A 16958-nucleotide genomic window follows, 5' to 3' on the forward strand; every position below is an offset into this window, starting at 1 on the left:
ATCATCTATATTCTCATCTGTTTTTTTTTGTTTTTTTAGCCAATTATCCCAAGTTATTTCAGTCTCCATACAATGAATAAGTATGGATAATATTCAACATTTTGTAATACAATAAATATTTACATTTACTTTATGATGTATACAAGATGTAAACTGTTAATTGCAAAAACCACACACATCCCAAAAGTATGATATTAAGTGTAAATAGTCATGTTGCATAGCTGTATAGATGCATCTCCTAGACATAGTTCAGCTTTTAAACGCAGATAATGCAGGAAAATCTAAAGGCAATCTATCCACCCCCCAAAAACATCTAAACTAACCCTAAGCGGCAGAAAGAAAACATTAAAAGACTGACCAAGGGCATATCTCGCAGCATTTATGAATTTTGTTTTTGAGCTTCATAGATCCCAGAAATCAGACAAATATTTGAAGGTTATTTTGAAATTTAATATTTTACATTCAAATTATACTGATTATATTTCAAACTGCTGACTCTCCTGTGAGTCACTGTGTTTTTACTCACACTAATCACAGTCGACCAGCCTTAGCTTTATTTATTTTAATTCATCCTAAAGGTCAACTTTTTGTTTTGCACAGGTGCACTCAGCTTGTTAACTTACATTAACACCATGACCGATAGCAAAACAGCGCATTACACAGCCAAACCTGCACAGAGTCACAAACGAGTAGATCCTGAATAAATCCAAAATAACATATACAGTATCACGGAATTAATACTCATTTTGTGGGTTCAAGAATGACTTTTACAAGAAACAGAGACGATTGTATTTGATTTAAACTTTTGCAGTGTAAAGCTCTTAATGATGTATTTTTATTGAATAATGTAATTTGATTGGTGTCTCCTAGTTTTTCAAATTTGACATTAACAAAAAACAGAGAACTGAAATTGCATGTTAATTTTGCATGACTGTACTTCTACTTGTTCTATGATCATTCAAACATCTTTATTAAACACAGGCCACTGTGGAGATGGAAAAAAAAAAAATTCTTTCAATAATATTTTTGTAATTTTTTGTTTATTTCAGACATGGATATATATATATATATATTTAAATGTAAATATGAACATACAATGCACAGACAGTTAGTGCAGACTAACAGTAAAGAGGATCACAGATCAGTTAATCAAGGCACTACAGGAAGGGAAGACTAGAGGGCAACACATGACGACAGTGTCCTGACATTTGATGTCTGTCGTACACACTCATGCAGACAGAAGTTTGCATGACGTGCCACTAAGGGTCAACACTGTGTGTTACAGTAAAAGACTGACGTAACATGGCCATATTGTTGCGTCAGTGTGTGTTTTACCTCGCAAAGGATTTCTGGATGTTTATCATATGCCTCCTTTGTGTGATGCCCATTACAGTAAAACATTAGTGGAGTGCAAACATAAAAGTAAGGTCTCTGATCTCCTGACCTCATTCAGACATGTTAGGAGCTCATATTAGTCTATATATAGTGCTTAATAAAAACCATAATGGAAAAATAATGTTTCTGATATGAACAATACTTAATAAACAATAAATGCAGGGCATATGTCAATATATAAATACATATATATTTAACTAAATTCCAGTGGAGCTTTTTCAAAGCTGAGATCCAGTTATGTTCGCTGCTCTGTCCTCTGTGAGCGACAATAATCCTCCTGTCCATCAGTCAGAAGGCTAGGGTTTGGTGGGGCTGCTGGGGCTCCTGGGCTGGGACTTCGGACTCCCCTAAAAGACAGGAAAGATGACAATTTCAATTATCTTTTTTTTCCCCTTTTTTTTTTATCTCTGGTCTGCAATTAATTATATTTTTGGATTTTTTTTCTGCTCTATAACTGAAAACAATGTGCTGGAGTTTATTAAGACCTCTAGGGGGCAGCAGTCCACCTTCCTTCAGTATAACACACACCCAAACTAAAGTCTGGAGATGATTCTTCTCACTATTAATACAGGACGAGACTCACTGTAAAGTTATGTTACGAGCGTGGCCTGCTCTTCAGTCTGACCCATTACGCTTTCTAGCAGATTTAAAAACATTATTTTAATCCAAAAACATATAATCCTTCATTCCTGATGGTACCAAAAAAAAAAGTAACCTCACATCTAACTCTTTCACTAAAGTTGATCAAGTTCACTACAGGGCAGATACACATTTGGGGGCTTTAGTTATGTGTTGTGTTGTTTTACAGTTTATGAATATATTTTTATTGATATGTTATTTTGATAATATTAGTTTCATAAAGGATTGATTATTCTTATTACTTTAACTCAAGTGTGACTACCCCATCTGCTCACAGGGGGAATACTGTTGGAGGATGGACTCACCACAGCAGGCTGGGTCTTAGCATAGTTCATGTGGGCGTAGAGCAGCACAGCTGTGTCATTGTGAGACGCCTCGAGTGCGATGGACAGAGCGTTGCTGCCATCCTGCAAACAGGAGGAAGGGAGAAACAGATGTAGCATGATTAAGGCAGAGTGAGTAAAGGGGAGTTCACTGACCCTTACAACACGAGAGACTGAGCTTTACCGGTTTGTCAGGACCGCGTGATGGACATTATATACGGTGGTTCCTTTTCCAGTGGCTTGAACACTCTGCACTCCAACACTATGCCTCTGTCTGCATGTTTTACATCATGTGTGTGATAGGAAACCCATTCATTCCTTTCCCATCAGACAGGTTACTATCCTGGATCCATGATTGGTCAGCAAAAAAACCAAGAATAATCTGTTTTACATCCTCAGCATTTCTTTCTCATAATTCTTTTCTTGCTAATTAATCCAACAAGTGAAACTCGACATGAAGAAAAATATTTTGAGAGTAGGATTCTCAGTGTGAAATTTATTACAGAACTGCTTTTTTTCTCTCCAGTCAGTGTAATATCATTAAATACAGTATATCTAATTGTGGTTATTTGCATTTTTAGAATAGCACAGGAAGAAGCGTAATCAAAAAAACAAAAAACAGATTATGTGAAATGCACTGCTCTGTATATACTGTATGTTGGTCTCAAGTTAAAATGATATCATTATTATACTATTATTGATATCAGAGTGAAAGTGACAGGCATGAGAATAGTTAAAAAGACTGTTTCACTCAAATGTAGTTCAAGTTTGGTATACTGTATATTTTTAAAAGAATAAAAATAAAATCATGAAACGTGGCTTCTACTTACATAACTTTCATTCCTAAAGAAATTGGAGTAATGATTGAATCATTAGGCCGGATACATTTACTCGAGTACTTGTTGATAATGTTGCTTAACATGTTGATACTCACGCTCCCACCCGACATTGTCTTAGGCTACAATAGTTGATCTAAGTTGGTCTTACATTCGCCATGTCGACAAAAAAGACAAAAATAAGGTGCATGACAAGAGAAGCGGTGTTATCATCAAAATACTAGTTTGATGTCTCACATCACATCATTAGCCAGCTCTGTTACCACAGGTTGTTGTGATGATACTAGAGCAGAGAAAAAAATGAAAGTGGTAAATGGAGATATGACCCCCCATTGAGTTTTGTTGAAAGAGAACACTTCAGCCAGCTGATTGTTTTTGTCGAGCTTGGAGTACAAGGCACTATCACAGCGAACAACCGCTAAACAGTGAAAAGATGTTGATGGGTTACTACAGACCTGTAAACACGCAGTCATATGTTACCATCACTTCATTTTCTTCAGATCTGGGATTAGAAGAAAGGTCTCCTACAGACGCACAGAAATGACGAGCAGCACACCTCAGAAGACACCATGAGACTTTTCCTAATAGGAATACCGAAACTGAAAGAACAGTAACGTTCAACTCCACTGTGAATAACAGACATACTTTTTTTATGCTCTTCTGTGTTTTTGCAGGACAGGGGAGGTAGGGGCTTTCCTTAAAGTTTTCCAATCCCTACCCCCAGCCCACCTCTTGGTCCAGCTGTGCTGCACTGTAACTGAGCCCAGGAGCTAAATCCTCTAAAAGGCCAACTTATTTTGGCACAGATGTTACAGCTCATATATCTGTCTGCCTCAAGTCTCCTCAACGAGTGACCTGAATGTACTCACTTTGATAGATTTTTTTAAATGTTGTTGGTGATATATATCAGCTGACTGACAAAATGATTGAACTGCCTGTTTTATTATGGATCTATTTAAGTCTCAATGTAATCACTGTTAGACTTTCTGCATTTTTTATGTCTTTTAGGACAGGATAGTTCTTGGAGAAAAAAAAAAAAAAAAGGATTGCAGCGGACTTCTGCGCGGGTCATATGATGAAGTATTCAGATGAATAGGGCAATGTGTCTGCAGCTGTGGATTTGTGGCTTTTTAATTCCCCCTGGGATCTTGAGAGTAGCCCTGTGATTGTGTGTCCTGTAAACAGCACTGATTTTAGCAGAAGGCAGATGAAACTAATCTGATCACGGCTCTTTAGCGCTCACCCTATCTCGCGAACATACAAAAACACGAAAGAAGAGAAAGAGAAAGAGGTGAAAAGTGGAGGAAACTGCATAGACTAATTTCCCATGAGGAGCCATTTCCTGAGCACAGATAAAGCTGAATCCCAGACAAGAAATCGTTCAGATGTTTCCGGCATTCAGGCATCCAACAGTTTGTTTTATCTGTAAGCTCAGGAAGTTTCCCTCAATGAGAGAATCAGCTGAATTGCTAAAATATCCATGCCTTACATTATCAACAATGGATATGTCACAGCCAGGCTGTTCCAGGAGCAGCTTGACAATCTCAGCACGGCCGTGTTCGCTTGCGCACATCAGAGCCGTGGATCCCTCGTCGTCCTGCACGTTAACGTCAGCGCCACACTCCAGCAGGGCCTGTACCATCTCCTGACGGCCGTGGCTAACAGCTAGCATCAACGCCGTCTGGCCAGCCTGAGGTGAAGAAATACAAATGAAAACTGTTTTTGAAAGCTTGTCCTACTAGCTGTATACTATAAATAACAACACTGATTTTATATCAATTTGTTTGACAATCTGACCTAAAGAGGAGATTGGTGACTTGAACTCAATATTATTTTAAAACGTCTTTTTCTTTTTCTCATAGAGTTTTATCCTTTGTTTAACAACTTCATCTTTAGGGCTCTTGAAGTCCAGCACAGTCTTAAAATTCTATGTAAGGACAGCTCTTCTAACAATGTTGCATTTACAGAGACTTTCTTAGAAGCATTTGGTTATCTAAGTTTTTGTTAAGTTAATTAGAAAACATTTTTACAACGTGCCAGCAAATCTAAATCTGAACATCCAAGAAATGTGACTTTTTTTTATTTCATTACCCTAAATATGCTTATTCTTGAAAACTAAAACAAGACAACAACGCTGGATACATAACATAAGCATCGAATACTTAAAGATAAGTGTACATATGAAGTTTGTTTACATACAAACGTGGATCGTTTTCGACCATAAGAAAGTAGCATAATAATGCAGAGGAGGGATACAATGAACATTCGATTTAAATGAGTGAACACAGCGTGAGGCATCATTCAAGTAAGCCATGTCTGTAATCACTTTTCTACAAACTCCCTGCTGGACAGGCTCGTTTGTTAAGACTACCATGGGCATTGAACTGAGGAAGTGCTTGGCGAAGAGACCTTTCATCTTAATGGTCGAGGAGGTTGTCCTGCTGATCACACGCTGGTCTGCATTTGGATCACAGTGCGTTCTCCCTGCATTTATACTTTGTATTTATACACTGTAGATTTTTTCCTCATTCAGACTGGTCATGTACAGTGTGTGCCAGTTATAAATGTGGTGCTAAACACAAATGGAAATAGAGATTATGAAAACTGTGCTAAGTTTAGATCAGTTGTTACAAAAAACAAACTTAAAACCATAAAAAGTGAATAATTTTATATTAATACCAGAGTAAAACTCAGAATGTGAGAAACTTAATAATAGTAAAAGAACTTTGCAATCAGCTCCAGTCTACAAAAAGCACTTCTTAAATTCCCGACTCTAAAATTGCATTGCGTGCCTCGTGTTGTTACCCACAGCAACAATAACAAGCAGCAGTAATTGGATTTATAGCCAGTGATGCTATAAATTTGGAGTCCTATGACTTGGCAGTGTGCGAGCTTGTCAGGCGCTGTATCCAAACACATTCACAACACAACCTGATTAGATCAAGAAGACATATAACCACTCAAATGTCAAAAGATTCCAACAAATAACGTGGGTGTCACATGAAGCTACACATTTCTCTAACCTAATCTAACCTATAACCAATTATTCATGAATGCAGAACTTCAGAACAGCACAGGAAATGCTCTTGGCACGTTCAAGTGCACCGGCAACCAAGAAAGGTAGTTTCCACTTTCCCTGAGCTCCACTCACACGAGCAGTCAGAGTTAAGGAGACATTCACTGAATAATAGGATCTGTTTTGACTCATTAAAAAGTAATTCAGTTAAAGTAAAGTTCTCTGACACTGTTTGCTTCAACAAACAAACATTCCCAGAGAACCTTAAAGGGACAGTGTTTAGATTGAGCAAAGGAATGCTTCAAAATGAGTCTATGTAATATAACAAATCAAATCAGTGTCTCATTTGCCTCCCTTGCACTTTTTATAATTAGGTTGTAATATAAAGAATTGTTTCTGTTTAGTTTTATTCTGCACTTTTCTTGGTAACAGTTTAATGTTTCCAAATCCAATTTTTGGCCATTGAAGAGTCAGCTGAGCAAGGATCCAAGCTTTTAAGTGATGAAACCTTTCTGGCTGATGGAGCTCCACACATCATGTATGAGACCAGTATGACTGCAGTGAGTTTACAGGGGGATCATTAAAGCATCTGATGATGACTTGCCTGGCTGGCCTTGGCGTTGACGTTGCCTTGACCAAAAAGCTTCTTGACCACAGCCATGTCGTCCTCCTCTTTCACAGTAGAGAGTGCAGCCAGCATGATGGCTGTGTAGCCTGCCTTATTCTGCTTATCCACACTGCAGACGCCTGGAAGGAACATAAGTTTGAAAACAATAGATTTTTTTAATAAACACAGCTTTGCTATGATTGGTTTATTTGTGTGTCTGTAGGAAAGGGGAGAAATGGATTAGCAAATAACGTGATTTGGATTCAACTGAGTAGCATAGAACTGCAACCCATTGCATTTGCACTTTTTGCTTTGGTGGATCATCATCACATTAAAATGCTTCACAATCTAATTTTGTGTCTATATTATGTAAACATTTTATCTTGTGATAAAAGTTGCATTAATGTGAACAGTCTTGGGTTTAGTTTGAATAACTCCTGACTGACCTGTGTCCAACAGAAGCCCCACAACACCAAAGTTGGAGTGGGATACACTGTAGTGGAGAGCTGTGTTGCCGTTGCCATCGGTCATGTTGATTACGTGCTCCAGCAGAACTGACGACACCTCAGAGAACGCCATAAGGTAGTCGGAGACCCGTGAGGGCTGAGCCATTTTTGCACTAGAGATACGGAACCACTCGAGCTGGACGGTGTGGGTGCTGGAGAGCTGAAGGTAAGAGGTTATGTTTAATGTTGGATAGAAACATTTCTTTGGTTTACTTTAAAAAGAAAACTGTTTTGCAAAGTCAAATATTATTTATTTATTTTAAAGGCAGCCAGACATTCTCTGAAGGTAAATTGGACTCCTTTTATTCAAACCCCCTTTATGATCCTTGTCTCAGTTAAGACTCCTCTTTTGTTGTTAGAACAAACTGTGTGGTGCTGCCAAAGGTATACTCAATACAGTCAAATACAGACAGCTTCTAGTCACTTGAATTATTATTTTAAAAAATCTTCAGATTTGCATTGATCAAATAATCAAGTGATTCATTTAACATGTAACTCAGTGATTCAGAAAAAGGTTTGAAGAAGCATGCAGGGACGCACCACTTCCTTACTCTTCAGTGTTTTGATGTCATCATTAAGGTGGTTCTTCATGATGAGGCAGGCTTCACGCATTTTTGAGCTCAACTCAAACCTGCAACAAAAAGTTTGAAGCTAAAGCAAAAATCATTTCTCATTCTCTGCACTATAATGTGAAGTATGTGTTTGTGATAAGTCCTTCTGTTTGACATGCAACTAAAAAGGACCAGTCCAAACATGCTTTCACAGTGACTCTTTTTTGCACGAGGTGATAACGTACTTCTCTTTCACAGAATCAGATGAATCATTTGTGGCTCTCAGCGTTTCCTCGTCAGTGTCAGTCTCGTCCAGGTTGACATTTCTCTCCTCCTCAGAGGTTTCTTCCTCCAGAGCTGCCTCATCCTCATCTGTGCTGTCCAAGCATTCGCCTTCTCCACTTTCTCCAGATGAACTCCCAACATCTTCCTCTTCTTCCTCTTCGTCTTCCTCACTTGATGTAGATTCATATCTGGTCGACAGAAACATTTGCTGGGATTCAAATCAACTTGTGTCGTTTACATTTTACTCGCTGGGTTGCCTCTCTTTCTTTAACAATAGGAGAAAATTAGTCTGTTTCTTACTTGTCGGACCTGGGACACGACCAAAAGGTTATTTCCAAACTCTGGGCCATGTGACGTCCTTATTTTATTTTTACATTGGGAGAAAATAAATTAAGGATTCATGTTACTCACCCTCCATTTAGAATGCCAACAAACTGCAGGCTCTTTTTGCCAGGAGAGCGAGTCTCGCTTGAGCTACTCCCATCCTTCCTCTTCATGATTGATTTCAGCATACCTGTTACCATAACAACAGCAAAGGGATCAAAGAGACGTTAAGGCAAAGTCCACCATTGAAACATTTAGTTCACTCATGACACATAACGGAAAGAATGTGATGCCATTCGTGTCTCTGACTGAAGGATTGTGCCGTCTTTTGAAATTTGCCTCAATTTCCATGTAATTCACATTTTTTGCCTTTAAACTGAAACTGCCTCGTGTCAACTCATGAAATCCAATGAAGGATGTGATGTTTTTGATCTTTGGATCATGCTGTTGCTGTGTGATTAAGTATGTTATTTACCAGACATAAAATGTTATTAGTAGTCACTTCAAATAATACTGATTTCTCACCCGTCTTGGTGCTAATGGCTGCAGTGTTCTCTCCTCGCTCCGCCTCTTTATTCTCAGCCACACTGACCACTTCCTCCTCCGGTGAGACCTTGTATTCTGCAATGGTCAACTGTCTCCTTTTTGGCAATGTTACTTTGTGCTCCTGCTTCTTTTCCTCCAACAAGGTCTCCCATTGGCAACCAATGCTGACCACAACAGGAAGTGGTTTCGTGGCTTCCCCGAGATCATCAGTCTGTGTGCTTTGTTCAGTTCGATCTGGTGTGAAGCTCGCACCTACGCATGCATTACTAACCTCAGGACGGCACAAAACTGCAGCATCCTGTGACACACAAGTCAATGTCTCTACCTGGACATTTGTTGTGTCTGGTTTTGCAAGAACCCCCTTGTCAAACATGACCTTGGAAGTGTTCTCCTCCATCTTGGTCTTAAGGAGCAACAGATCTTTGTCTGCTGAACTCAACCGGTCCTCTAAAGCCACAATAGATTCTTGCTGGAATTTGATGGTGTCCTGTAAAGTGTCAATCTCTCGCTGTGCTTCGCTGGTCAACCCAAGCAGAGACTCCATGACCCAAACCTCGGCCTCTTCTGTCTTTACTTTGGCCTGTGTTCCCTGCTCATGAACCAGAGTGGCCTCTGTTCCTGTGCCTTTCTCACAAACACTTACCCTGGTGCCTTCAGATGCCTCTTTCACGCCCTGACTGTAGTAGAAAACTACAGAGTTCATTGGAAAATCTTCCCCAACAGCCACTGATATCTTCTCAACTACAGACACCTTTTCTGGAGCTCGTATTAAAAAATTTGATAAAGGCTCCGTAGCTTTTTCCTCCTTCCCTTCAAATTTCTCAGTCAGCCTTTTCAGTTCATCAGATTTGACGAGCCCTTTTCGGCCAGGCGAGGCTGGTGCAGTCAAACGATTATGGATACTATAATCACTGTGAAGGCTTTCTGTGGTTTGGGTAGAGGACTCTGCAGATTGTTGCTTCTGCTGAACCATCTCCAGGGATTCTTTCTTGTCCTGCAGGGCTAACAGGAGCATGTCTTTCTCTGCACGGAGCTTTGCCACTTCTCTCTCCAGTGCAGGAACACCCTTTACTCTGTCTTCCATCTCCTTGAGCTGTTTCAAGGCTGTAGCCATTTGCTCTCTAACTGTCTGCAGCTGGCTGGGTGGGATTGGAGTCGCTGAGGTGCCAGTTGCTGGAGTGCTGCGCCCAGAGGTTGCAGGACTGGGTTTAGTCCAGTTACTCTGCAGAAGCTGGGTGGACTGGGAGGGTAAGAGCTGTTTTTTTGGAGGATCTGCAAGCTGAATGCGCCCACCATTCTGGTGCTCATGGGTTTGTTCCTGTTGTAGCCGCCTGCTGGTTTCCAGAAGAGTCCGCTCAACTCTGGGGTTACGTTGTGGTGGAGGGGGTGGCACTTTGGCTCCAGCAGAGAGAGGAGGGACACTGAGGATGGTCACAGGTGAAAGAGAGAGTCCTTCACAGGGCGCTGACCCCAAGCGGTTGCGTGGTGGGGGTGGAGGAGGAGCCCTACCATCCTCACTTGCAGGAGACGACAGAGACTCAGTGGATGTCCACCCACTGGTGCGTCCACCAACTCCTGGACTCTTGTGGGAGAGTCTGACCCCTCGGCTTGAGCGCCGTGAGCTGACAGGTGCTCGGCGGACATTGTGCCCGCTTTCTATCTCTTCTACATATTTGAGGAAATCCAGATCCAGCTGGAAACCATATGGAGTCTGTACGGAGTAGGAGCCAGGCTGGTCAGCCTCCTCTTGACCGGAGTAGATGAAAGGAGAGCCCAGATCTGAAGGGAAACAAACACGTGGATGGACAGTATGAGTACGTTCTTAAAGATGCAGTGCTTTCCCTTTCCTTTTAAACAAACAGAAGATGTGTTTACTTTTTTTCCCCACCAAAATACAATCTAGTCTTTCCAAGTGTTGTCAGAGTTAATCATTAATATGTTTCAGTCAAAAATAAATCGAGACATGAAATGGAAATACAATAATCAATGGAATACTATGCAGTGTCTTACCAGTCAACTTTGTGTTGACTTGAACCGACTGAGTCATTTTTCAGGAATGGGACCTTTCAGCACAAGCACAGCTTTAAATCAACACCTGGCAAAAGAAAACACAAAGTGACATGAGTTCAATTGTCAAGAGGAAGAGGAAGGAAAAGGATGGAATTTTGAAAATACAGTGGACAGTAGTTTGTTTAAGACATTGGTGCGATACCTTCTTTTGTACCCCTCTGACTGTGTTCCTGTAGTTTGTCCATATAATGAACATATTTTTGTTTTCAGGAGACAGATTAACACAAACAAATACATGACAAAGCAAGGGGCTCCCTGTGCTTGTAGTACTTTCATGGCTGACATGGATGCCTCTTTAGAGGAGCTGTAAACTTATTAAAAAGTTTTGCCTGAAGAACTTCATGTGTTCTCTTGCGGCTCATTAGCACGAGAGGACCTGACAGAACTTTGAGAAATAAGCGGGTTTATTAAATGAATCCCTTGTTTGCTTCTCCTCTTAAGATGTATTAAAGGATGTTGTGCCTGACTTCATCCATACCACAGAGAAAGAGTGTGTTTCAGTTAAGGCTGTCTGTCTCACTCATGTTTAGTCTGTAAAGGATTTTTTACAGTAATGTCAATAAATGTCATTAAACTTAAGCTCTGAAAAAAGGGACATTTGAGTATTGAAAAGTCAGTACTCTTGTTCAAAGTATAACTAAGCACAGGAAGAAAACTCTGAAGTATTCTCACATACTACCCAATCACTATTCACATCTTTGTTGCTCTGTTTCAGGTAAAGTGCTTCCCTGTGTGAGGGAACGTAACAGCAAATGGAGAGAAAAATGGATAGTTATGTAACAATTAAAAAAAAAAAGAAAATTTAATTACGGTGGACATGATCATCAAAACATGATTGGATTCAATAATTTTATGATAGAAGACGGGTTTACCTCTCTCTGCTGCTCAGTGAGCGATTCATGCAGCTGCAGTTAAACTCCCAGGTTCCCACCTCCCTGCTCCACACAGCCCTGAGAAACAAGGAAAGACAGACCATGAGATCGCTCTTAACAGTCAAGGACACATTACAGGGAGGGGACATTACCAATTCACAACAAGACATATAAACAGTACATCACAGTAAGCTGGATAGTGCTGTTAGCCTGAATAGTTAGCAGATCTTAACCCAGGTTGAGAAAAAGAAACTGGCAAACACACGACTTCTGTCCTCTCCACTGAAGTTCAAATGATTGGCCAAGGAGCATTGGAGTGAACAGTTTCTTTCTTTAACACATGTTATCCAATCGGGGGGGGGGGGGTTCCATTTCAGCATTGGACAAAGGGAAAGATCTTTAGGGTTAGAAAAGGTTTGCTGTCAAAGGACAAGAAAAAGACTCAAGTTAAAGAAGCCAGGGGCACTGTGTCAAGGTGAGCATCTTTCTCTGCCATAAACTTCATGATCACAGGTGTGTGGGTTAACCAGGAAAATTATAGTGGCTGCTGTCTTTGTGGGTTGTATAAGTGTAACAGTGTTTTTGGCCAAGCAAGTAATTTTAGTGCAAATAACCTTCATTTCAAGTGAGCAAAAATACATTGTCTTTGATATATGAACCATATATAATCTTAGAAACAGTAACCTGTATCCTACATACGGTTTTTTCTGGGGGGGTTTTTTTTTGACATACAGACTCCACAACCCTACAGATGTGTTTTCCAGCAGCCTCTGGCACATTCCTCACACATGCTGTTGCAACGCGCCAGTCGTCCTTCTAGCTGACTGACTGCTGATAACCTATAACCACACACACAGTAACACACATACATATCATCTGTCAGCTCAGCCTGCAGCAAACAGACAAGTTAATTCTCCCAGTAAAAACCAAAACAATCACACTGACAATACACTTATTATAACATGTTGTTATAAACAATGGATAGATTAAAAAAATGACCACTGCAAAGAGAAAAGCCAAATGTTTGCTAACTGATGTTGATGGATCTACTCAGTATCTTCTTATCAGCCTCTCCTCTGCTCTGCTTCCTCTCAGTCTTTCTGTCAGGGTTTACTCTTAGGTCAAACGCCGGTAAAAATGACACTCCATCTTCCAATCATACGAGCTGTACAAACTGTGACCTCACCTCCATGGTTTACTCTAAAACAAACCAGAGAGAGGCAGTTCACTACACTGTTCCTTCAGGATCACATACAAGCTTACCAGAGCCTGTAATCAGGTATTCAATCATGGTAGAGGTAACATTGTGAGAGTTATCCTTTTTACCTTATTACACTATCGGTGGCATCATTTGAAATATATTATTATACAGTCTCAACAAGGATATAGTGAATCCATAACAACAGAGTATGTGTCTTTAAACACAGTCAGCATCTTAACAGGTTCATACAGAAACACATGGTGTCATTTTTTTATTTATTTTTACACAAATCAACAATAATGACCGTTTGCAAGCTCTTGTTTAAACCACCATGTCACTCAGAATGTCGAGAATGCTGCAGGAAGACGGCTCTATAACAAGTATGGAATTAAAACAGTTCATGAACAAGGTGTATACATTTCTGTGGAAATCAGTTTCATTGGATGGCATCCTTTGATTCACAACAAAGCAACACAACAACACTTTCACATGAAGAGGATTGTCTTTCTTAACAGACTGAAGGAAGAGCACTTTTTTAAAGCAAAGCTTCGAGCAACAAAAGACGGGAGTTTGTTTTTGGGGTTTTTTAACAGGAACTTAAACCATGAAATGCTGCCATTCTCACTGTTCTGCTCTTTTTTAGCATTTGAATTTATTTATTTTTTTCAAAATGTTTTTATTGAACATTTCTTTTTCCTTCCTACACAAATACAATAAACTTAAGAGTAAAGAAATGCTAACAGACAAAATAATAAATTAAATAAAATAGAACTAATAAAAACACTCAACTTGATCACACAATCATTGGTCCAGGTTAAAGACAGTGAGGCACAAGGATACACATTGGAAGTACTGGGGCAAAGACAAAATGTTCAATTAAGAGCCCTCAGAAGCCCTTCACAGCATTTGATATTTTAAACTGTATTTCAGCAGCGCGCATAAAGATGACGATAAAGCAGGAAGTGTGTCAGCACTAAAGGCAGTATGATGACCGAATAACAACGTAGAAATGGGACACAACTTAGACTCAGGCACATTCACTTGTCAGGTTTAACCTAGTCCATAATGTCTTGTTGATGTAAACAGAAGAGGCACAGGGCTCCATCACAAGTGGAAGACCACTAATGCTCATGAGGCTTTGAGGTACGCAGTAACTGTTTAACAACAACAACAAAAAGCATATTAATGAGCCCATCATAGGTTTATTACACTGCTCTGTTTTCCAGAAGAGTAAAGTCAATCAATCGAAAACACAACAAAGATGTCTGCCGCAACGGGCTAGCTGTTTATATTAATAACACACATTATTATTATTTTATCTTCATTACCCTTCAGCTCTTTCCTTTTTGCCCTTAATTAATGACTATCCCAGATGTAAGCTCTTATTTCGGTCTCCTTACTCTCACCTCCTTCTCTTCCCTTTTCCTGTCTCATGATTCTCCTTTCTTCACACCTCTCTCCCTCTCTCTCTCTCTCCCTCTCTCCCCCTCTGTCTCACAAACCCACACACAACACTTCCCCCCAGCTCCTCTCCTATAGTGTTTCTGTTTTTCTCCTTGAATTGATGACAGACAGCAAATTACAGAGAAGCTGCATTCCTTCTCTCTACACCCCGAGCCCTGACCAGCTGAGAGCCACGCTGTCGAGTTTCTCTCTAACTCACAAGCACACGCACGCACGCGCGCTCACACACAAGTAAGTGCCAATGCCGCAAAGATAATTGCAAAAATGTCCATAAATGCAGAGATATGATTGAACACACTGCAGAAACAGAGCAAGCTGTGAAGCCTGCATGATATTAAATTAAGACATTTATATTCCATCTATCTTTCCATTTAAAAATCTTTTATTTGTCCACACACACACACACACACACACACACACACACACACACACACACAAAGGTCTCATGGTGCTGCAGAAAAAACAATGTTCACCGCTACAATTAAGTGAACACATTGTGGGCATAGCATCTTCATTTAGTAAACCCTTTGAGAGGTTCTATTGTGCAAACACAAACAGCATTGTTCTTCACACTGAATAAACATTAGCCTCAGCCCTCTGTGTTTTTCACAGCTACAAATTACGTGACATTCTTGATTCAGTTTTGATGCAGCTCTGCAATCAGAACCCAGCAGCACACACCCATCACTGCAGTTTCATTTCTTCACATTACCAGCACTTTATAAAAAAGGCCGTTATGAGATAATCCCTTTCCAGAACAAAACAAAGGACAATAAACTCTCCTCCAGTATGTTAAAATGAAAACATATTACAAAAGCCAACGTTACAGTTTGTTCATTGGGATAAAAAAAAAAAAACAAGCATTTCCATTGTCTTTGGAGAAGTGATAGGTCTGGTGTTTTTCCACTTCAACTGTGAGAAAAGTTTCCTGGAAACCACTATGGAAATTAAAAATAAAACATGTCATTGTCATCTAAAATCTTGAGTGACTCCAATTCCAGTAAAATCCAAAATATGAATCTCTTAACTACGATGGAGGTTTTTGACCGATAGTTTTGTTTTGAGTTCTTTCTGGTAGCAGCACAGTATTTTCTGTTCATATCTTTTTGGTTGCTCATGTTACTGAAGTCTTTACAGACCAGGAATCTTCAAAGTTGCTGACAAAGCAGATCACATTCATTGCTAGAGGGCATCAGCATACTCTCAGTCAGATGCTTTTTAATACTTGACAGGAAAAAAAAATGCTCAATTTGTTGAGCTGAACACAGACTAAGAGACAGTTTGAACTAGTTTTTTCAAATTCTGTCATATTTACAATTTACTGATATTTAAAACTGACTGCAGTGAGTCGCTTTGTGTGAGCTGTGGGGCCCAATGTGACCCCCCCCCCCCCCCCCCCCCAGACTGGCAGTTTCCCATCTCTGTACCGCAAACAAAGTATCAGAAACAAATTAATTTCCAGTTTCATTATCTAAATAAATAAAGTATAGCCAAACCAAATATGTTGTAAAATGTAATGAAGGGAATCAACTTGATTGAGCAAATCTGCTTTAGCAATGAATGGATCAGGCTTTAAGCAGTCACAAACCCGATGAGATCACTTAACATTAGAAACACTTCATCCAACATTCAATGAACTTGACCAATAACTGTAGAGCAACATTTGTGTCATGAGGCCGGTTGTTGTATTTTAGTGAAGTGTTCATTTGAAAAAACACAGATTCATTTGTTATTGATTCAGTTTTTCCTCTGGTTCAGAGGGAACATGTGACGAGTGGAGAAGAACCCAGTCGTCCAGCCTGTTAATGAAAACGAGAACATTTGGGTTTCCTGCGTTCAGCTGCTTCATGGAAAAGGAAATGTTGGTTCACAGCTCGGGGCCATGCTTTCAAACAGTGACTTCATCCCCACCACCACCCTTTTCACAGGAAGAGAAAACGGAGAGAAGGAGAGACACAATCTGTCAGTTAAGGAAGGGAGTGAAAACCGACATCCTCTCACCGACACCAACGTTACTCTCCATCTGCTTTACATGAAAAAGCCCATTCAGAAATCTGCACATGGATACAAAGGATGATACAAACGCTAAACGCAGACATGCACCCCTATACGAATACTAACATTACTGAAGTTGTGAGGACATTCTTAGATTTATTTTCTACAATCCAAATCATCTCCTGAAACTAACCAATGTTACATTTTTCCAAATTAAATCAAAACGTTATTGAAGCTGAGAGGCTCTGAACCAGAAGGGCACCAGGGAGCGCCGACCTCCACTAAGGCAAACATCCTGTGATTCATTAATCCAGATCCTCTGCAAGAT

The 16958-nt window shown here is 40.0% G+C and overlaps 1 protein-coding gene across 4 annotated transcripts in view; it reads right to left on the reverse strand.

Annotated features, from left to right (window-relative positions):
* Positions 1-1019: 1019 nt before the first annotated feature.
* The window catches only part of kank3 (KN motif and ankyrin repeat domains 3), a 30355-nt gene continuing 14416 nt past the window's right edge, over positions 1020-16958 (reverse strand). For all 4 annotated transcript variants that reach the window (XM_079351349.1, XM_079351346.1, XM_079351347.1 and 1 more), the window contains exons 2-12: positions 11971-12048; positions 11039-11123; positions 9008-10807; positions 8570-8672; positions 8119-8346; positions 7863-7953; positions 7263-7482; positions 6814-6956; positions 4683-4883; positions 2340-2441; positions 1020-1742 (exon numbers count right to left, since the gene is read on the reverse strand). In XM_079351349.1, coding sequence (XP_079207475.1) covers positions 1692-1742; positions 2340-2441; positions 4683-4883; positions 6814-6956; positions 7263-7482; positions 7863-7953; positions 8119-8346; positions 8570-8672; positions 9008-10807; positions 11039-11075 — 2976 coding nt within the window. In that variant the 5' untranslated portion in view covers positions 11076-11123; positions 11971-12048 and the 3' untranslated portion in view covers positions 1020-1691. The remainder of the gene's footprint in view (positions 1743-2339; positions 2442-4682; positions 4884-6813; positions 6957-7262; positions 7483-7862; positions 7954-8118; positions 8347-8569; positions 8673-9007; positions 10808-11038; positions 11124-11970; positions 12049-16958) is intronic.

The sequence above is a fragment of the Symphodus melops genome (assembly GCF_947650265.1).
Source record: "Symphodus melops genome assembly, chromosome: 8".
Classification (NCBI taxonomy): Eukaryota; Metazoa; Chordata; class Actinopteri; order Labriformes; family Labridae; genus Symphodus; species Symphodus melops.